Source organism: Bicyclus anynana, chromosome 6, assembly GCF_947172395.1.
Source record: "Bicyclus anynana chromosome 6, ilBicAnyn1.1, whole genome shotgun sequence".
Lineage (NCBI taxonomy): Eukaryota > Metazoa > Arthropoda > Insecta > Lepidoptera > Nymphalidae > Bicyclus > Bicyclus anynana.
The window spans coordinates 16,909,608-16,933,363 of record NC_069088.1 but is presented as its reverse complement, the minus strand read 5'-3'; the positions used below and the strand labels follow the sequence as shown (position 1 = coordinate 16,933,363).

Below are 23,756 nucleotides of genomic sequence, written 5' to 3'. Positions count from 1 at the left end.
CGGTACAGACATGTGAGATTACTTGATCGTCTGTGGAAAGAAAGAAAGAAAGAAAGAAAATATATTTATTACTACATTGTGGCTGATAGTAGTGTCGCGTAAATAGTTATAGGCACTTGAAAAAAGACAATTATTTTAAATCACAGACAAATTCTTCAACTATATTTATATGTATTGATAATTATCAAATAAGTCACATATATTATGTCATTGTACGTACTTGACACAAAAAAAAATATTAACGTAATTTACTTAATTTATATGATTCTTAATTTTTTTGCGTATTTTTGTACTCGAATTAATTTTATTAACGTCAATCTAATAAACATTACCAACGGAAAATTAATTCTTTACGTCAATTATAGTAAAAAATATGTACTAAAATATTTACATAATTTACATAAAAAAATTATGAATATGAATGATAATTATAATAATATCTGACGTTTCAAAACGACTTGTAACTAAGCAAAAATGTGTAAATTTATTTCGACTTTGACTTTATTTCGGACATAATATCAATTCGGTACTTTCTGAAGGAAAACATCGTGAGGAAACCTGCATACCAGAGAATTATCTTCATTCTCTGCATGTGTGAAGTCTGCCAATCCGCATTGGGCCAGCGTGGTGGACTATTGGCCTAACCCCTCTCATTCTGAGAGGAGACTCGAGCTCAGTAGTGAGCCGAATATGGGTTGATAACGACATATATTGTAAACTGCTGAACTCCTTTTTTAAGAAACATCTAAAAATCAGTTTACCCGAGCATTCAATAAATGAAAAATATTCAACGTAAGGTACGTCAGGTAACTTAGTTACAGTATCGAATAGAGTTTGGCTACTGAAACTGAAATCACCTGGCAAATAAAAAAATCGTTTAAACAAACTTAAAAAACACTAACGTGTGATAACTTTACTACGTATATAAAATAAAAACTAAATTGCAAGTATTCCAACTGAGTTATTCTACTATAATTTTGGGAACTTCCTTTATTTATTTTTATTTGCCAGACGATTTCAGTCTCTACTTCATTAGCCAAACTCTCAGTATTAACTGTATTCCGCTCACGACAGAGAATTGCAAGCTTAAAGTGCATTGTCACTTAACATTTATTGGGAATAAAGTCGTAACTTGTCGATTAATATAAAAAATGATTATTAATTTCTGGCGGAAACAATACTGCGGAAAGTGAAACTTTTACAATGATTAAATCACTAATGATATAACCCAGCATCTGCCGGTCGAGACGGATGCACATACGCCCTTTTACACCGGCACCTAGTTATTACACAGCTTTGACCGTGTCAACACGAGATGGGTATTTTATTACTCTCAGCATGAAAGTAAAACTCGGTGACGTAACGCAGCATGCCTCGAGCCTGTTACGTCGTCACTTTCACTCGGAACTTGCGTTACGTAAAACGGACGTAACTGACCGCTCATTACCACTTGTGATTACAGTGTATGATCAAATCTCGGACACAACATGGTAATCATTGAGTATTTTTATTACGTCGCAGAAAGAATGTGTTACGAAACCGCGTTCTCGGATTAATAAGTAGGTACTCCACTATGTTATTATAAGGCAAATTAAATGCTGGCGTCTCGAAGCCTTTGGGTTTGGAAGTCCATGCAAAAGGTCTATGTTCAGCAGTGGACGACCATCGGCTGTTAATGATGATAATGAAATTTAATGCATAGATATATATACTGATACTAGCGGACGCCCGCGACTTCGTTCGCGTGAAATTTAGTTTTTCCTATTCCTCGGTAACCATGGATTTTCCGGGATAAAAAGTAACCTATGAGTTAATCCAGAGTAAAATCTATTTCCAATAGAAATTTCAGCCAAATCGCTTCAGTAGTAGCGGCGTTAAAGAGTAACAAACATCCAAACATTCATACATACTTTCGCGTTTATAATATTAGTAGGATTCCGAAGTTGAAGAGTTCGTTTCTTTGTTTGCTTGAACGCGCTAATCTCTACTATTACTACTACTGGTCCGATTTGAAAAATTCTTTCAGTGTTAGATAGCCCATTTATCGAGGAAGGCCCGTACATATTATCCCCGTATTCCTACAGGATCGGGAACCACGCAGGTGAATCCGCGCGGTGTCAACTAGTAAGTATAGGTTTATAGGTCAATAATTAAATGGTTGTTTTTCTGCCAGAGAAGACTTAATGTAATTCGTAGGTGCTTATATAGATTACGCGTACGTAACTGATAGCGTTACTCTACAACTTTAATTATGCTTGGACGGATTATGTGATGTCGTTAAATTAGTCTCAGTTATAATGTAAGTGACATATTCGTAGGTACTAAATTTTCCTGATTATTCTTACTACGCTGTCGGATTTATAGTTGCTGGTTAGTGTTGACTCTAGTTGACTGGATACACACAAACACCGATGGCAGCAGTCAATAATGGTTGGCACTAAATCCACTGAAGTGATTTGACCTACAAACGTTGTCTAGGAGCATGTCCAAATTGCGGTCTCAGTTATACGCTCAAAGCGAGCTCTATCAGCTATTTTAAGGTCAATCAACTGCTTGCCAAAGCAAACCGCAAAGTTTGTTCCGAAACTTCTGAATTTTGTTCTGAAGAACCGTTGCATGAGCATCACTCAGGAGCTTTTAAATGACATCAGGGATGACCTTCCTTTGTTCAAAAGGATCATAACTGGTCACGTATCATGAGTATATGACTACGACGTCGAAACAAAAGCCCAATCATCCCAATGGACGCACCCAGGAGAGCCAAGACCCAAAAAAACAGCATCGCCAGAGGAGCTCAAGGTAAGGCCAAAAAGTGCATTTGATAAGTGCTTTGAAGATTGGAAAAAGCGTTGGCATAAGTGCATTGTATCTGAGGGGGATTACTTTGAAGGTGACGATATTTATAATTTTGATGAATAAATAAATGATTTTTGATAAAAATATATATTCACCTTACTTTTTGAACAGGGTAGTAAATTGATGCTTTTTATATTGCTAATATATTTTAAAATTATAATCGCTAGGAATATTTCAGTCAGATTTTCGTGAGCGGGTGTTAAACTAAGTTTAACAAGAGTGTTAAACTAAGTACAACAAGAGTGTTAAACTAAGTTCAACAGGAGTGTTAAACTAAGTTCAACAGGAGTGTTAAACTAAGTTCAACAGGAGTGTTAAACTACGTTCAACAGGAGTGTTTAACTAAGTTCTACAGGAGTTGTAAACTAAGTTTAACAAGATTGTTAAACACAGTTCAACAGGTGTTGAACTAAGTTGCTAGTACCGCCTATTTTTAACTTGTCCATAGACATTAATTACTCCATGTTCCTCAATACTTTGTTGGTTATATCATATAAGTACTTGCAAGTTGCAAGTTTCCAGGTAAAGTTAATTGTTTTTTGTTAAATGTGAACTAGTAGAGCGAATTGAAGTGTCTTGACTTGAGAGACGACCAGCAAGCAAACTCACTAACTTTGTTGTACATGTTAGTGGACATAATCGAACTTTATCAACTTGCTATCTATTGTCAGTAACTCTTATGACACGTGGTTTCGAATTTAGCGCCACAGAGCATTCACATGCACAATATTAAATTTATTTACATTATATATTTATGTAACTATATATAGTTTTTACACTTCCTGAACACAATTCTGAATACATATTGTAGACAATATTTAGGTATTATTCATTTAAATACCTTTCGTAGTTTATTATGCGACGAAACTAAATTAAGACAATAAACCACATTTGTTTGCTTCAGTTTCGACGCGCTAGCGATGATGGTAGAATAAAATCTTTGTCGTTTTTTTATCCTTTAGGTACACGTTAGCCCTTGGCTACAATCTCACGGTAAGTGACGATACAATCTAAGAAGAAAGCGGACTAACTTGTTAGGAGTGGGATGACAATCCACACCCCTTTCGGTTTCTACACGACGTCGTACCGAAACGCTAAATCGCTTGGCGGTACGTCTTTTCGGTCGGTCGGTAATTAGCCACGGCCGAAGCCACCCTGCCAGACCTGGACCAATTAAGAAAACCTCAATCGGGCCAGCCGGGGACCTCCGTTTTGTAAGTCCACTGCACCACGGAGGCCGTCAAAAGGCCTTAGACCAATGTAAACTGAAAGTTACCTTTGCAATATAGGCTTTCATGTAGAAATTCCCGAAGAGCACGATGAAGGAGATCATGTAAACGATGAGCATGTAATGCATCCACAGAGGAAACTCGCAGCCGGTCCTGATGCCGTTGACTCCGAGAAGAAGGGCGCATGTGAACTGGATCTAAAAGGAAAAACCTATTTAATCAATCATCATTAGCCGTAATAGCCCAGTGGATATAACCTCTGCCTTCTGGAGGATGTGGATTCGATTCCGGTCCAGGACATGCACCTCCAACTTTTCAGTTGTGTGCATTTTCAGAAATTAAATATCACCTGTCTCAAATGGTGAAAAAAAAACATCGCGAGGAAACCTGCATGCCAGAAATACTGAAATACTGCTAAATACGATATTTCATAACGTATGCGAATCTATGAAATAAATAAATAATTATTTAAAGACTGTTTTATGCAGGTAAATAATTTAATCTGATTATGAAAAGATTACGAGGGTAATTAAAATATTATATTATTTAAATAAATATGTTAGTAAATATTATAAAAACAGCGGAACTAAATTAATATTTCAATTCAGAACTCTATTACAAACGTTAGCATAACAATGAATATTGTTTTACCGATAATGTTAATTCTTTACAGGATTTTGCTGCATTTCGCAAATTAAACGTTCAATTGCAGATACAAAAGCGTCTGTTCATTCCCTAATTGCTAAAAAATAAAACCAATGGGAATAATTGGACGCTGGCTGGAGGTTTTAGAGAAAGGTTGTGAGCATTTTACAGGGAAAAAACTATTGGTAGCTTTGACATTCCTTTTTGTATAATATAATGAGGATTAATCCCCATTGGTACTCTCTCCTCCTAAAAGATTTTTAAGTTCAATCTAGACCTACAAACTTTACCTCTTTATAATACTAACTAGCGGACGCCCGCGACTTCGTTCGCGTGAAATTCAATGTAAACTTTCAAGCCATATTTCACCACTTTGGGAGATGAATTTTAAAAAAATTTCAATCACATTAAATTTCGTATTTTTTTTTTATAATTTATGAACATTTTTTTAAAACTGTTACTCTAAAAAATAAACCTTTCCACATAAACTTTCAACCCCTATTTCACCCACTTTTTATATTATTTTCGCAATACAAAGTGTCCTATAACCTTTTCCGTATTATCATCAGGTTTCAAAACGTGTCAAATTTCATTTGAATTCATTGAGTAGTTTCAGCGTGATGCCCGGTCCCAAAAAAATTACGGATAGACAGACAGAGACAGACAAGAAATAAAAACAAAAAAAATTGGCTTCAGTATCGATTACATAATGCCCTCCAACAAAAATTTTCAAAATATCCTCAATTCACAGAATTTGACCTGTTACACTTTTAAAATATAGATAGATAGATAGTATAGATAGAAATTTATACATAGGTACATATTAAGTACTTAGTTTTGAAACCTGCCTCCTGTAGTTTGTAACTATCCAAGTAAATAAATAAAAATTAACATCATAAATAAATAATAATATCAAATTGACTTACCAGTTGCAAGATCGTGAGGTACTTTTTCCACCACAAGTATTTGGTGACGGAAGGACCAAAGACTGAGAGACCGTAGTACGTATACATGAGCACATGTATGGCACTGTTTACCATCGCAGGGAGGAAGGCTGGAAAGAAAGTTTATACAAGTTCAAATTAAAAAATTTAAACCCCCCCAAGGTCATGACATTAACTAGAGTAACTAGTTTTATGCCAGAATTATTTCCATTTTTTATAAAATTATGGTATTTTCTACGATACTTGAATACGAGTCAAGAATTTCTGAAATTTAATCCCCAAAGGGACGAATGAAAATGTAACATAGGCTATGAATTTATCAAGTCACATTAATTGGAACATTGACTATCGTTAAATAGTAAAATGTAAAAGTGTTAAAAAAGGGGTTAATTATCGTAAGTATTCGCTTATAACACAAAGAGCAAAAAATATTATTATGAAAACAAAAAATCCGACTGCTAATCTAAGCGTAATAAACTGGAAAGAGAAAAACAAGTTTAAGCAGACTCAGTAGTAGATTACAAAAGTAAGAAAAATAATGTCGAACAAAGGTACCTACCAAGAATTAACCAAGAATCAAGATTTTTTTAATTTAATTCCTAAAGGGAAGAAAGAAAAAGTCAAATTAATTGGAACATTGACTATCGTTTAATAGTAAAATGTAAAGATGTTAAAAAGGGGACAAAATCTTAAGGATTTATTTTCTCGCAGGCGTTAGCTTAAAACATAAATACAAAAATCAAAAAGATATATTTTTTACAATGAATCACAAAAACGGTATTTTATATTCGAAATAAACGCTTTGGGGGCTTTAAAAGCCTCGAGCGAGCGAGCGACCCACGAAAATGAGATTCGTAGAAATTTTATTCAAAAACAACGTGCAATATACAATAAACAAAAGTATCCAAGTTCCAGATAAATTACTGAATTCAAATAACAAATGTATAGAAGTTAATTTTTGAAAAAATAAAACACTTTTGCCATATTTATTTAGCAGAGCTTAAGTTTTGGGTTGAAAAGCTAGAAATAAAATCCTATCCAAGTAATAAAAATAATGTTTTAAGTATTTTTGGACACCCCGCGGTTTCACCCGCGTAGTTCCTGTTCCTGTGAGAATACGGGGATAAAATATAGCTTATGACACTCACAAATAACGTGGCTTTCTCCAGAGATTACCCCTTACAATACTACAAACTTTAGCTCAGATGAGTACTATACAGATGGCGAGTAGGTCGTGTATACGAGTTGTTATCAACCCATAATCGGCTCACTGCTGAGCTCGAGTCTCCTCAAAATGAAAGGGGTTAGGCCAATAGTCCACCACGCTGACCCAATGCGGGTTGGCAGACTTCACACACGCAGCGAATTAAGAAAATTCTCTGGTATGCAGGTTTCCTCACGATGTTTTCCTTCACCGTTTGAGACACGTGATATTTAATTTCGTAAACCATTTGAATTATTAACTATTTGAGTTGCCATTATAGAGCATTATTATTATATTAGTGATTCTCAGGTTGGGAATAGTAATATAATGGGTCATTTTAGCCACGGCTGAACGTTAAATTCAATTTTAATTTTTTAGGAACTATCTGAATCTTGCGAGTTTCACCACCAAGTTTCCAACACCAGGCTGAGAATTTTTAAAAAGAATGAAAAGCTTAATACTTCGTGGCCTGAAATATTAGCTTTTAGGGCTAGACCTCAGAATCTCGAGATCCGGTACCACATCGGTTAACCAGGCAAAAAAACAAGTAATTCAAGCCAAATTGAAGATCTGTTCTGGTATCCGATCCATGTCTATGTCAACAAGTAAGAGATTGATCAGTTGAAAAGACGAAATGTTATTAGCAAAATAAATTGATCACAAATTGGAAATCTGAGGGTAGGCCTATTCTAAATTAAATTGGAAGATTGGCAGAAAATTCCTTGAGCTCAAAGTAGTAGAAAGGGATTGGTTTAATCTAACGCTGTATATTATGTACCTATATACATTGCTAGTACAGAACCTGCTAATCCTATACCTCATTACCTCGATGAAAGTGACGTATACTACCAGGTAAATAAATCACCTTAATTTCAGTTTAAGTTCTATCCATCGATGGTAATCTTTGCGAGTCTAGTAATAATTATGTTAGCGTAAATTAATGTTATATAATTAGTTACTCCAATTTACCACATTTAAGAAAGTATCGTTTTACATTAAACAAGCAACACACACATTGAAACTTGTATTGTTTGTTCTTCCGCCGACTTGAAATCCTATGACAATCGGATATTGTATGACGCCCTAAATTAAAAATACTTTTTAAACTTTTTAAAATTGACTTCTAAAAGTCGTTTAATTTTATTCTCACAAAGGTTAAAATAATCATTTTGAATGAAATCGATTTTAAAGTAAACATTCAGTCTTTAACAAAACAAAAAAAAATCTTGGGATACATTTAAATTAGTGGATAATAGGCCCTTATTAGCTTTAAGTACTTTTGAAATTAATATAAATATAATTATTATATTTTCGCTGGAGCGGGTTTTCAACGTCCAGCGGCTACGAATAAATGCCCTACTTACATAGCCACTTTAGTTTGTTCTTGTTTTAGCTCGTGTTTTTGTAGTTCTGTTCCTGTTAGATACCCGAAGCGCTCTTCTTCGCCCGCTGAGTGACTCAGAGTTTTCTAAGAGGTCCATAGTTATGTGTGTCATCAATATGACGTCATAAAAATGTATTCAATACTCACTAGATCCACTTGGTACCCATTTGATTCCAATCCACCAGAAGCCGAACATCGTGGAGTGGTGGTACACATGCAAAAACGTTAACTGCTCTTCCTTCTTTCGAAGGATAAAGAAGAATGTGTCGCAGAATTCCAGAAGCTTCGAGAAGTAATACCACCACACTGCGTTGGCAATCTATAACAAGAAACATAATATTATTTTTAATAATGTTTCTTCAATGTAAAAAATTCATTAATTATTTAAAAAAAAATCTTCTTTTTAATTGAATATGAATAGGTACAAGAAAGTAAAGCTAAATAACCTACTAGCTATATAAGTCATGCTCACGTGAAATAGTGACATATTGTCTGCGTTTCCTTGTTAGACACCAGGCTGAGCGCAAAAATAAGCCAGCCCTTGTCACCAAAGCAATTAACCGCGGTGAAATAATTTTATTTTATGTTATTGAATAAAAGTAAAACAAATTGTAATGATTTTTAACTATTGTAATTTATTAAAATTATGTTTTCTTTTAAAGAGCAACTGTAGTGTTTCTTGCCGGTTTTTGAGTCTTTACAAATAGTCAAACTTGACGTTTCAAACTAAGCCAGTGGCGGTTCTATTTACCAATAGGCTAAGTAGGCTGCAGCCTATGGCGGCAGATTTCAGAGGGCGACAAATTTGGCCCAAATAGCTTTTATTACAGAAAAGAAAAGTACTCTTGAAAACTTCAATGAAAATTTCAATATTTTAGTCCGTACTAAATATATTAAAATTTTTCATAATCTCACATAAAAAGAAATACATTATTTGAGATCTGTCGGAACTCCAAAGATGTGAATCATTAAATATGCCTTTGATTCAATTTCAGACGGGCATAAAATATGAAGTTAAATATATATTATGCCCGTATAATATATATAATAATATTATCTAACCCAAGTCTATTATTATTTAATTATACTCTCGAATTTAACTTCATTATCATCGCCATATCAGCCGTTGGATGTTCACTGCAGGACACAGGCCTTGTGTAGGAACTTCCAAACATCACGGTCCTGAGCCGCCTGCATGCAGCGAATTCCTGCGACTCGCTTGATGTCGTCAGACTACCTGGTGGGGGGTCGACCAACACTGCGTTTTCTACTAATAAGTAATCTTATAATACTTACATCTATAAAAATATAAACTTAGTCAATGCATTAAAAACTGAATCAGCAGCATATAATATAATAAACAATTATTATAAATATTAATTAGACGAACGAATTGAATGAATAAATAAAATGTAATGGCTATAATTAGCCATTAGATTTTAATTACGTTTAGTTTTTGTAGAAAATTAAGTTCTCATCTAAATGACCAAAGATTGAATAAAGTCTTTTTATGGGAAAATGACTTTAAATTAACACCTTAAAGTCAAAAAACTCGTATTAAAATTCGATTATTCAGTAAAAAATATTCATTTTCAATGGTCAACACATTTTTATTGATGTTTTATATGATAATACAAAAAAGTATTTGTGGCAAAATGAAGTATACTAAAAACTTTAATTCAAACCATAATTTCACAATAATTAAGCCCCAATCATACGAATATTTTAATATTCCCACAGAAGTTTTAAGCTAATATGGCCCATTCCTGAGATAAAACGTAAACTATGGGCTGTAGCGGCTAATTATTTCAAGAAATCTTTAAATCTAGATCCAATACGCCAATAGTCGTTGAACCACGATTGAGTAACAAACATTCAGTAAAGTTCTCTGAAATGTTCCAATTTTCTGCGTGAGTTAGGTACCTAATTTTTCTACTCTTTTAAACTTTTGTAAAGTATTGGAAAAAGTAAAAATGTTACGTAAGTACGTTGTTCGGGTTAGTGTACACGGTCAATCTTCGCTTTGACTCAATCCCTTTTTTTTTTATTCTTTACAAGTTAGCCCTTGACTATAATCTCACCTGATGGTCACCGGTTCACCTGAAGTGATGATGCAGTCTAAGATGGAAGCGGGCTAACTTGTTAGGAGGAGGATGAAAATCCACACCCCTTTCGGTTTCACACGGCATCGTACCGGAACGCTAAATCGCTTGGCGGTACGTCTTTGCCGGTAGGGTGGTAACTAGCCGCGGCCGAAGCCTCCCACCAGCCAGACCTGGACCAATTAAGAAAATCTCAATCTGCCCAGCCGGGGATCGAACCCAGGACCTCCGTCTTGTAAATCCACCGCGCATACCACTGCGCCACGGTGGCCGTCAAAGTCCCTATCCCTACCCTACCTTACTTCCACCCTACACCTGCCCAATCTTAGCCCTTATCAATTCTACTTATTTTTTAAGAGCTATTAAAGTTCAAGTTATAGTAAGCGCAGTGTTGGTCGACCCCCCATCAGGTGGACTGACGACATCAAGCGAGTCGCATGGATTCGCTGGATGCAGGTCGCAGCATCGTGATGTTTGGAAGACCTTACAAAAATGTCCTACAGTGGACGCCCATCGGCTGATATTATGATGATTAAACCTCATACATTTTACATATCGTACTTCTATTTGAAAAACACTGACAATAACATTTAAAAGTGTTCTAACTAAACCTAAAGATAATACCTAAACAGTCCAAATTTACGCTGACTGATAAAAAAGGCAAATCGGAATTTCACCCTCTGTTAAACGTGTTGTGGTTGAATACGAAGAGCTCTCAACCGCGACTCTCAGAGATATGCGGGCTCGAAAATGTTGATTTTGCAATTTTCTCTTCAAATTTTAATTTTGTTTGTGGTAGTAGGTAACCTTATTTACTTACTGTTTAAGGGTGTCAGGGTATGTGGTGAGACTGTCATAGCCACGATTTATAAAAAAACTTCGTCCGCGTGAAATTTAGTTTTTTACAAATCTTTCGGGAACCATGGATTTTTCCGGAATGAATAGTAGTCTATGTTATTATCTAGAGTAAAAAGTATTTCCATTCCAATTTCAGCCAAATCGGTTCAGTAGTTGCGGCGTTAAAAAGTAACAAACATCCAAACAAAAATCCATACAAACATTCGCGTTTATAATATTAGTAGGACGACCCCACGACTTGATACCCTTGCCTGACCTGACCCCTTAGACCTCCTTAATCTAGCCATATCGCAAAATCCGTTCTTAGTGGACACCTACCAACTTACTATAATCTACCTCCGTGGTTTTCATCTTTGTACGTCCAGCGGTTTTTGAGATTTCGTGATTAAAAGCCCAAACTTGGTGTAGCCCGAGTCTCCTCTCAGAATGAGAGGGGTTGAGCCAATAATCCACCACGCTGGGCCAATGCGGATTGGCAGACTTCACACATGCAGAGAATTAAGAAAATTCTCAGGTATGCAGGTTTCCTCAAGATGTTTTTCCTTCACCATTTGAGTTTAATATTGTATACTTACTTGCATTTCATCCGCGTCGTACCTCTGTCGACACGGCTCACATATGTAACTGTATCTCAGTCTAAAAGACGCTGTGAGTAGTTTGACAGCTATGTAACCGTTGAGGGCGGCCATAGCCAGGTTGTAGGGGACTAGTAGCCAAGTGAGTTTGAAGGGGCGTCTGTTTTTCATGACCTTGGGCCCGACCCACACGATAAATAGGTACATTAGCGTGTAGATGACTGTCGGCACCGGCGAGTCTACGAGCAACCATCCCTCGGTTCTTTTGTCTGCAACAAATGATAGAACATTACTGAAATAAAAGCGAAATCACGCCAATATTTAATATAATTTAGACTAAGATTGTGATTGCTAGACCTTTGTGATTTTATAAATGCTGATAGTTAATGAGTTCAATGCTGCTTATGATGATCTCTCTGGCGCAGTGGATAGTGGTGTAATTCTCAACAGACATTCTTTGGTTCGATTCCCTGTTTTTTTTATTCTGTAACGAAGGTTAGCCATTGACTAAAATCCGATGGTAAGTGATGATGCAATCTAAGATGGACGCGGGCTAACTTGTTAGGAGGAGGATGAAAATCCACACCCTTTTCGGTTTCTACAAAACTTCGTACCGGAACGCTAAATCGCTTGGCGGTACGTCTTTGTTGGTAGGGTAGTAAATAGCCACAGCCGAAGCCTCCCAGCAGACAGACCTGGACCGATTCAGAAAACTTCAATCGGCCAAGCCGGGGATCGAACCCTGGATCCCCGGCTTGGCCTCCGTCCTCCGTCCGTCCTCCGTCCGTCCTCCGTCCGTCCTCCGTCCGTCCTCCGTCCGTCCTCCGTCCGTTCTCCGTCTGACCTCCGTCTTGTAAATCCACCAAGCATACCACTGCGCCACGACGGTCGTCAAAAATCGATCGATCAATTAATGATTTCTAAATTAGCTCATGTCTGGTCCGGTGGTAGGCTTCGGCCGTGGCTAGTTACCACCCAACCGGCAAAGACGTACCAACAAGCAATTTAGTGTACCGGTATGTTGCTACGTAGAAAACGGCAGAGAATAAACTTGTAAGGCCGTTTCCCTCTTAGAATGCATCGTCACTTATCATCAGGTGACATCGCAGTCAAAGGCTAACTTGTCATAGAATAAAAAAAAAACTTTATGAAAGTACGATATGAAACTAACTATGAATCTTGAACCGAACTGAAAAAAAAACTACTTCAATGTGCTATTAATGTTAGCTTGCAAATTACTACTTACTACGGGTGCAGAATACGTAACATAGATGTCTTATACTGAGTAATGGTACAACTTACTGTGACGTTTAGAAGTAACACCATGTAACGGAGCTCGTATACAACATAGTGATTAAAAGATGGCTTCGTTTAGCACTAGAACTTTTTAAGTTTAATTATGTATAGATTATTATTAATGTTTTTTTTGTCATTGTTGGTATATCAATTAATTAATAAATAAATAAATGAATGAATGAATGAATGAATGAATAAATAAATCAATAAATAAATAAATAAATAAATGGTGCAGGCTACGAGCCTAATAGAGACACTAATATTGCTTAGTATTTTAAGTATGGTGGTCCAGGGCTCATTGCAAGGTACCTTAGTAAATTTCGAGTGTCCAGCCCATAAACAGTCTGACCCTCAAATAAATTACAACTTTTTTTAATTACATATATCTTTATTATGAATTTTAATATTCGTCATTTATTTTGAATGTAAGTAATTAGGTAATCATTTTTTGTTTATTTGGATATGGATACCTATGTGAAACCATTGTGTTTTTTGTGTGCACATTTTTAGTGTATTTAATTTGTATTTTGGATTCTGGTAAATAATTATAAAAAAATAACGACAATCACCCGAGCATTAAGAAGTACCTAATTAATAATAATTAAAATCTTAACAATTAATATTAATTTATTAAATTAAAAATACTTAAATTATTAAAGATAATTAAAATTATTTGAGTACTCTAAATATTTACAAGGTTAAAATTATTAAAAGTTTTTTAAATACAGCTGTTAATACTGTTGAAAAAACTTAAAAGCAAACTTATCTAAAGAAAGTCCCATAGTAATTTAGAGCCTAAGCTCACGTCAAAATACCTAGAACTATAAATTGATAAAATAATGATTAAACTCAAGTTTTTCGAAACTTACCCGAGAGTGACAAGGTCCATAAATAATAGTCGTAAGTGTCTTTTAAAACACTCTGTGTAGAGTTCACGATTTTCGCCATTTTGGTGTTATCTCATGTATTGTGACCTGAAATAAATAAAAAAAAAAGATTACTATACAAAAATATTAACGATTACATCCGTATCCGCCCAAAGAAGACGTGATAGCCCAGTGAATATGCCCTCAGTGTGCCTTTGATTTGGACGGTGTAGGTTTGAATCCGGTCCGAGGCATGCACCTCCAACTTTTCAGGTATGTACATTTTATGAAATTAAACATCACTTGCCTCAAACGATGAAGAAAAAACATCGTGAGAAAACATGCATACTTATTATTATCTATAACGCCTATTTTTTTTGCAACTGGGCTATACAAATAATAAATAAATAGGACTAGCCGATGCCACGCGGTTTCACCCGCCCGGTTTCCTTTCCCGTAGGAATCTCAGAATTATGGGACAATGTTCTTACCATAGATGCCGTGTATGTTTGTCCATGTTTCATTGATATTTTAATTTACTTTAAATTATCATAGTTTGCTACTTTCATTTAAACAGTAAATACATCTCCATTGAAATAAAATGGCACGGGAAAGTCGATCAAGCAATTTATAAACCTCAATTATATAAACAAAGATTTCTCCTGTGACTTGACGTTCATTGTAGCAGGTTGGTTTTGAAAGACGCTTTCTAAAATATGAAGGGATTTCAAATGATCTAAACGGTAATATAAATTACTTACGATGAAATAATATCATCCCTAATATGGATTTTAATTGTTTATTATTAGAGCTTCAATTGGCTTATTACTCCAGTGGTTAGTCAATGTGACTTAGGACTATGATTACCTAGTTTTGAATCCTGGGTTAGGCTTTGAAATATTGTACCTTTTTTCTTTTAAGTAAATCAGGAGCTGGAGTTAGGAACTTATCTACTACTTATATCAGCTTGATTTGGAGATAACGTTAAACCGTCGGTTCCGGTCATTATTATCAACATCTGATAGACCAAATTGAAGCTGCATGTTGGGTCTAAACTTCAAAATCCCTCTCCTACAAGTAAGCTAACCTGGGTCAAGATTCTAATTTTAATCTCTCGGGATGTTTCAGTCAAGGGCTTAATATTGTCATTGAGTAATAAAAAGTACCTAATAATTGTGAATAAGCCTACATATTTGAGAATTTTCTTAATTCTCTACGTGTGTGAAGTCTGCCAGTTTGGCCAGCATGGTGGACTATTAGCTTAACCTCTCTCATTCTGAAAGGAGACTCGTCCTCAACACAGAACCGAATATGAGTTGTTAATTATGATGATTAATAAAAAGTTAAAAAAAAAACAACTCCAAAAGGGGTGGAATTCCAATGTAATTTAAAACATGTCATATTTTTTTCGCAATCAGTTAAAATAGCATGGTAATCAGTCAAAGCAAATGGTGACATTTCCTCCATTTTTGGAATTCGCTTGAAAGCGAGCTTTCTAAAGCCTTCTTCACGCAAGTAACTAAGTTCAATTGAATCAACAAAACGTGTCGAGAGCAGTGACTAACAAAACGGCTTGGCCATTGTAAGAGTTAATGATTGACGAGTGAAAGTGACGAGAGAAAAATACACTAACAGGTGTGTAAGAGGGAGAAAGCAGACGGTTCAAAATGAAGGTTAAGAGGATATTATTGTCTGGGACGAAGTTGTAACTTTTATTTTACAACCTGACACCCTCTTTGGTACGTTTTTACTACCAACCACCACAGTTCGGTCAGTGTTAGTACGTGTATATTAGAAGGTATAATAATAAAGCAAAATTAAAAGATTTTAATACACCCACGACGTTATGTCGTTATTGAAAATAAATAAAGAAAATAATTTAAAAACCCCGACTTATACAGAATATCCAAAAATAGTAGATTGTATGATTGTTATAAAGGAGTTAAAATTACTCCATTTTAATATTATCTATACACGTAAAAAGTTTTCACTCTACTTTATACAATGAATGCGAAATAAATTTAAGTATAGTTAATTGCATGGAATTTGGGTTATTTATCCTGTTACGAATATATTGTTTTGAACATAACCAAAACCAATAGGAACTTTTGTTGTTTGAATATTTAAATATATATTAAGCCTGGAACTATATTAGCTGAAAATCTTTGTTCTGTGGATATGGGGAACACTTATCGTTTAGATTAAATGTTATTCATGCGAACACCATTATCCAAACTCGATAGACGCCTACCGTATCTATGGTACGATCATGGGCTGATATTCATCATCATTATCACACAATTATAACAGTGAAGTACAGGATTATGTCTCCCTTTTCATGGAATAGGGGATATAGAGCTTTCAATCACCACGCTGTCCAAAAAAAAATAGTAGATTGTTATACAAGGGGCTAAAATACCCATTAAATGCGAAGTATTTTTAGGGCACGAGCCGCAAGGCGAGGGTAAAACGAGTTTATAATGGCTTTAGCCCCGCGTGTTACATTATAATTTTGACTGCGATTGCGAGAAAATAAAATAATTCAGTTAAGTATTCAATGTCAAAATTATTTTTGTAGACGCAGCTCGCAAGTCAATAAAAATCAAATAAAAAAAATACGCATTCCATAGACGAGAAAGCTGCATTTCGTTCCAATTACTAATTTACGAGTACATAATATGTAAGGCCCTGATTGTTTGATAGGTCGTGTTTAGCGGCCAAATAGATTACTATGAAAAATCATTTTGTCGTGTAATTTGAAAATGGAACAATCTTCTACTCCGCAATATGGTGACCAAAGAGGTAACTTATCAAAGGTTTAATTTAAATTTCGAATTAGCTTGCACATAGAAAGCTGTTTAGTGTTAAAATCTAAAAAAATAAAAATCTATTAAAAATCTATTGTTATTAGTAGACTTACTTAACTTCACACGTTTGTCCATCAATATCTCTCTTGCCGGCTGATGCAGTAATGTATTATATCAGCTTTTTAAAATGACGTACCTAAGTCTGGTCATCACAGACTCTTGATGAGCATATCACGACAGTTGATAGACTGTTACAATGTTTATTGAGATGTGCACTTTATTGTTAAGACATAGAGTCGATTTTGTTTCTACTTAGAATGCACAATACAAGCAACGTTATTATTCAATTCAGATCACAGTAATAATTTTGATTGTGTTGCATGAATTCCGAAAATGTTATTGTCATTTAGCTGAAGTTCGTCATATGCATCTCGGAAACCATAGTACCATATTAAAAAGATACTTACGACTGTTATTTTTAATTAAAAAAAAATTGTGTTTATAAACGGATAAAGCCGGGTTTATAAACGGATACACTTCATAATAATAATAATAATAATAATAATTTATTTATTCATGAGAAAGTACAGAAGGTTTACAGAACTTGCTATAGACATACATACTTTCTACCTTGACAGGTGTATGAATATTAAAAATAATATTATACTAACTAATAATTCCAAAATTCCAATAATTAAATATTCAATCGGTGAACATGGTATAAATAAAAAAAAAATACAAGTACAATTAGCATAATTTGACGAAGCATTCTTAACATCAAATATAAATAATTAATATACTATCAGAATCCATTAAAATTAAACAATGTCAATATAAATGCTATGTCAGGTGTAATGCAACATTAAATCAATCAACGTCATATAATTGAAGAAAAAATGAAGTCAAAAATTAAAAATTAATGTCAGAAATTAAAATTAAAATTGTCAATAATTTATAAGAAAATCATAACTGATTATATTTATTGTTGCATTCAGAATTTGTCATTTAAAAAGTCTTTTACACAGTAATAATTTTTATATAATAATAATTTCAATAAATATTTTTTAAAAGACAAAAATGACATGTCATAACTGTGCGGTGGCAACTTATTATAAATACGTATAGCTGAGCAATACACAACACATAACTTAATTAGTATAAAATTCCCGTAATTCCGTTTAACATAATATTATGCAGTTGCGTGCACAAGGTTTGTAACTAGGGTAGGCACTATGTATGTACAAATTACAATACAAAACGGAAAAATCCTTCGCCAAAGATTTGTACTGAACCCTGAGACAACTAGCGGACGCCCGCAACTTCGTCCGCGTGGAATTCACTTTTTCACAAATCCCGAAGGAACCATGGATTTTTCCGGGATAAAAAGTAAAATCTACTTCCATTCCAAACAGCCAAATCGCTTTAGTAGTAGCGGCGTTAGAGAAACAAACATCCATACAAACATCCATACAAACATCTAGACAAACTTTTAATATTAGTAAGATTGTTAGAATCAGAGGTATATTAAACTTGTACCTCTTCCAAGCTTAAGTGTTTTCCAGATACGGAGACAGTTGCCTTATGACATTCGTAATACGTACCATTATCATGAATCGCGGCAAACTTTCAAGAGTGAAACGAATTGTCACCGTACCCATGCTATCTGTACCTAACACTATAGCCCGTTGCCACCTTACACATCATCTTCACTATCAGTTAAGTTGTATTTAATTGCTCACTTGTCATTTAATAAATAAGAGATCTACTTGAAATGGGCTTTAATTTATAGAAACTCAGGCTATAATATAGAGAAACTCAAGCGATGTTTACAAATGATTTAATTCACACAAACTCATAATAATATTACGTAGAGAAACTGAGCAAGTCTAAAATGGGGCGACTTTTGCTTAGATTGCCGAGATAAATGAGCTAGTGTCACAGTTGCATTCATCTGAGAGACGCTCTCTTTTCACTGAGGAAACTGTGGTATGACGAATTAAGTGTAGGCAACAACCAACACAAAGATATCCAGCAATTAGTCACTTGTCCTGATAAGAAATTGTGACAACAGGCAATTCATAAACTTTTCTTAGCAAGGTATGTGGGATTTCGCTTTGTATAAATTGAATTGGCCAATATCATGAAATGCAAGTAGGTACGTAATTATAATACAGCATAAATTATTAATTACGAATAAGAAACGTTTTATTTTAATGAAACTTAGCAGGAACATTAAAATGGCAAAAGTAAGTACGAGTAATCTAATTCAAAAGTATTAAGTGTAACACTATTTTTTTAATTTTTAATTAAAAAAAAATTAATTAACACTAGTAGTTTTTACTCATTAAAACTTTAATCTACATATAACATGTAATATATGCTACCCTGAAATTATAAATTAAGGAAATTCTAATATTATAATTTGTTTATTACGGCTGAAGTAGGTAGTAAATAGGTACTTAGCATATTTTAAATTATAAGTTACTGAAAAAAATCATTAAATCGTAATTAATGTATTTTAAATTAATTCATAGGCATATTCACCTTTTATGTGTAGTTTTTATAATGTATTTACGTCAAACTATATTAAACTCGTAATATGATTAACAAATATAAATAAAAATAACAAGAAGTTTTTAACACAAAATTCAGGATGCTTCGACGTAAATTGACTCGTCTACAAAAAGCGATTGCGAGTTAGTTCCGTGACTTAGAAGAAATTTATGAATATTTATTTCGTTTGGATTGTGTTCAAATACACGGTGGTACTAATGTCAGCAACTGACTATCAAGTAATCTCACATGCCTGCAGCGCTAACGGCTTGACAGCCGATAAATTTAATTATGTGTAGGTCGCGATCGGCATGATTTCATGCACACACACGATCAGTTTTATTTAGCCGTTAGCTCTGCAGGTATATAGATTACTTAATCGTCCGTGGCTGACTTTACAGAAAAAAAAATAGCCAACGCCCGCAACTTCGTCCGCGTGAAATTCAGTTTTACAAATGAAAAAAACAATCACAAATATCTCGGGGAAAATGAATATCTTAACATAACAAGTAGCATAAGAAAACATCTGAAAGCGCAGTGATGTTCGACCCCCCCCCCCCATAAGGTGGAGTGAGGACATCAACCGGGTTGCAGGGAGCCGCTGGATGCTGGCGGCTCGAGATCGTTGTGTTTGGAAGTCCATGCAAGAGGCCTATGTCCAGCAGTGAACGTCCATAGGCTGATAATGATAATGATGTTGATGATGATGATTAGCATATATTGTAATTTAGGGTATACGAGTATTATATCTTCATTCCAAATATCAGTCTAATTTGTTTATTGGCAGCTATATTTCTTGCAAAAATATACTATGATAAAATATAAAAAAATATACGTGCCTACAAAATCACCGCAAAAAGTGATCCGAATAATAGGCTACAACACTGAGCACACACATGGACAATTATCTTTAATTCCATTATATATTTATGTAAGTATACTTTTATATAATATATGTAAATATATGATATTTAGGTATTATTTGTTTAAATAACGTTCATTGTTGACCACAACTAACATTGAGTTGACTATAAATTGTCCCTTTTGAGCGCTCCATTTTTCATGCGCTAGTAACACATCTAACAGTATATAATATCACTGGCGGACGCCCGCGACTTCGTCCGCGTGAAATTTAGTTTTTCACAAATCCCACGGGAACCATAGATGTTTCCGGCATGAAAAGTAGCCTATGTGTTAATCCAGATTAAAATCTATTTCTATTCTAAATTTAAGCTAAATCGGTTCAAAATTGACAAAGTTTCATACAAACTATCATCCCCTATTTTATCCCTTGGGGGTGGAATTGATCAAAATCCTTTCTTAGCGGATGTCTACGTCATAAAATCTACCTGCATGCCAAATTTCAGCCCGATCCGTCCAGTGGTTTGAGCTGTGCGTTGATAGATCAGTGTCAGTCAGTCACCTTTGAGTTTTATATATTTAGATTGTAAGTGGTAAAGTTTGTGTGGGGGTAATCTCTGAATCTACAGAACCGATTTTGAAAATTCTTTAACTGATAGAAAGCTACGTTATTTGCGAGTGTCATAGGCAAGTTTTTTTACTCTGTGTTCTTTCGGGAACAGGAACTACGTGGGTGAAATGTATCTAATATGTATGTAATATATAGTGAATCGTATTATCTACGAAACGTTCCGTATATCAGGTTTAATCGGATAGAAAGTTTAATCTCAATAACCTCGATCTATCTTCCACTCCTATTAAAATCGGTCCAGCCGTTCCAAAGATTAGCCCGGACAAACAGACAGACGAAAACTTAAAAAAAAACTGGATTGTGTGTGTATCGTGTAAATTAACGGTCCACTCTATAGCTTGGCAACTTTGTTCGTAATACTCCCGATGTTGCGCGTGGGCCTGGGGGCGTGTAGCGATGAATGATAAACCCACGACTGATGCACGTCACTTTTCCACTCTTTCCCCCTGTCGCCCGCATGTCATGGGAGTGTTATCAACGAATTTGTCAGACTATAGGACCAGGCCTTCTTCCTTATAGGAAAGGGGATATATGGAGCTTGGACACTACGCTGCTCCCTCCGTTGGCAGGGTTAGGATGGTAATGTTTAATTCACTAACGACTACTATCAGATGTTAAAATGATAATAATGACCGGGACCGATGGCTTGACGTGCTCTCCGAGGTTCAGGTGTAACACCACCCACTTCCTCCGAGCTGAAAATCTCGTATAGCCCGACTCAGGATTCGAACTTAGGACCTCGTGATCCTAAATAACATAACGACTGGATCAACGTTAAAAATAATTAATAAATAGGTAATTGTGTAGATTCTATAGTGAAATATTAATATTAAAAATAATCGCATGTTTTTTTTTTAAAAATTGTAGTTTAACGTGAAAATCCCTCTGTATCAGAAAATTCTTAAAATGTTCCACAAAGTTGTGTAAAAAGAAAACGTCCTGTATAGCAGCGGAATTAGAGAAAAATAATACAGAAATTATTAAATTTAAATAAAAATGCGTTTTAATATTCATTACCTACTCGTAATTTTCATTTCGAAGTACACCTACCTAGTCGCTATTAAAATTACTGAGTTCATCATATTTAATATTTATGGAATACTCATAGTTGAGTACTTTATTATTTATTAAAATATATTATCAACAAAATATATTTTTGACGACCTCCGTGGCGCAGTGGTATGCGCAGTGGATTTATAACACGGAGGTCCTGGGTTCGATTCCCGGCTGGGTCGATTGAGGTTTTCTTAATTGGTCCAGGGAAGCTTCGGCCGTACCTAGTTACCACCGTTGTATTGGAATTGCATTACATCATCACTTACCATCAGGTGAGATTGTATTCAAGGGTTTTATTTTTGTAAAGAATTAAAAAAAATTGTAACTAGCCGACGCACCGCGGTTTCAGCCATGTTATTCCCGCTCCCATTAGAATACGGCGATAAAATATAGTCTACGCGACTTCGTCCGCGTGGAATTTAGTTTTTCACAAATCCCTCGGGAACCATGGCTTTTTCCGGGATAAAAAGAAGCCTATGTGTTAATCCATGCTATAATATATCTTAATACCAAATTTTAGCTAATTCGGTTCAGTAGTCGAGGCGTGAAAGAGTAACAAACATCCATATCATCAAAATCATCAGTTTTCGCAAATCTCGGGAAACCATGGATTTTTTTCGGGATAAATAGTAAATCTATTTCCATTCCAAATTTCAGCCAAATCGCTTCAGTAGTAGCGGCGTTAAAGAGTAACGAACATCCAAACATCGAAACATCCATACAAACTTTCGCGTTTATAATATAACGTGGCTTTCCAATAGTAAAAGAATTTTTAAAATCGGTTCAATAGATACAATACCACAAACCTTACCTCTATAAAATCTATACTAATATTATAAAGCTCAGGAGTGTGTTTGTTTGATTGAACACGCTAATCTCAGGAACTAATGGTCCGATTTAAAAAAAAACTTTCAGCGTTAGATAGCCCATTTAATGAGGAAGGCTGTAGGCTATATTTTATCCTCGTGTTCCCACGGGAAAGGGAACCACGCGGATAAAACCGCGCGTCGTCAGCTAGTATTAGTATAAAAGTATATACTAGAAATGAAAATTTAGAATTTTTTAAATAAGGTTGTATTAAGTTTCCGATTCCGTAATTAGAATGAAGACAGTCATTTAAATAGACGGCTCAAAATTTTTAAATTATTTACAGTTTTCATGTTTTGTAACCGACTGCCTGCCGTGTTGTATCGACTTAGTTTTTGGGGGAAATAAAAGTCAGCTGCACACGATCAAGTTAACTATCAAGCATGCAGCGTGTATACTATATCCCTTATTATATTTCTATTTTTTGTATTAATTGTATTGTATTGTTCTTTGTGGTGTACAATAAAGTAGTAGTAAGTAATACTTTAGTTTAATTAATATATCTCTCAAATAATTGACTTTTACGTTATTCTTCTTGAAAAATAAAGAACTTAAACCATATTAGACTTAGTGAGGACCTTATTTTTATTTTAATTACAATGTTACTACAATGTAATAAAAATAAGGTTCTCACTGAAAATCAACTTGATAGTAGGTAATCAATTGTAGAAATGCTCTACGGACCCTGGGCTGTTAACCCTAGCACCTCGGTATAGGGGCTGGACTCATCACCAATCGTTCGATCAATCCAGGTTGGACCCGTATTGTCGTACCAGCTTTTAACACAATATTAGTCGGAACTACTAAACTATACATACAGTTATTTTTTTTTATTAAAAAAAAACATTAATAAATAAAGTCTCACCTAAAAATCCCAAAATGTTCTTAAATATAACACAACACACACACGCGAACTGCGAACTCACACACGTGTCGGTACACAAATACATGCGCGCGCGAGCTTCGCCCAGCGCTTACTGAAAGCCTGCGCCGACGCAAGCCGATAGTTACGTGGCCTAACG

The 23,756-nt window shown here is 34.9% G+C and overlaps 1 protein-coding gene across 1 annotated transcript in view; it reads right to left on the bottom strand.

The window, feature by feature from the left end:
- LOC112047627 (elongation of very long chain fatty acids protein 4) overlaps positions 1 to 23,756 on the bottom strand; it is a 26,205-nt gene extending 2,449 nt beyond the window's left edge. Inside the window, exons 1-6 of the mRNA XM_024084799.2 lie at positions 23,600 to 23,756; positions 13,963 to 14,067; positions 11,798 to 12,066; positions 8,410 to 8,581; positions 5,657 to 5,784; positions 4,133 to 4,282 (exon numbers count right to left, since the gene is read on the bottom strand). Coding sequence (XP_023940567.1) covers positions 4,133 to 4,282; positions 5,657 to 5,784; positions 8,410 to 8,581; positions 11,798 to 12,066; positions 13,963 to 14,041 — 798 coding nt within the window. The 5' untranslated portion in view covers positions 14,042 to 14,067; positions 23,600 to 23,756. The remainder of the gene's footprint in view (positions 1 to 4,132; positions 4,283 to 5,656; positions 5,785 to 8,409; positions 8,582 to 11,797; positions 12,067 to 13,962; positions 14,068 to 23,599) is intronic.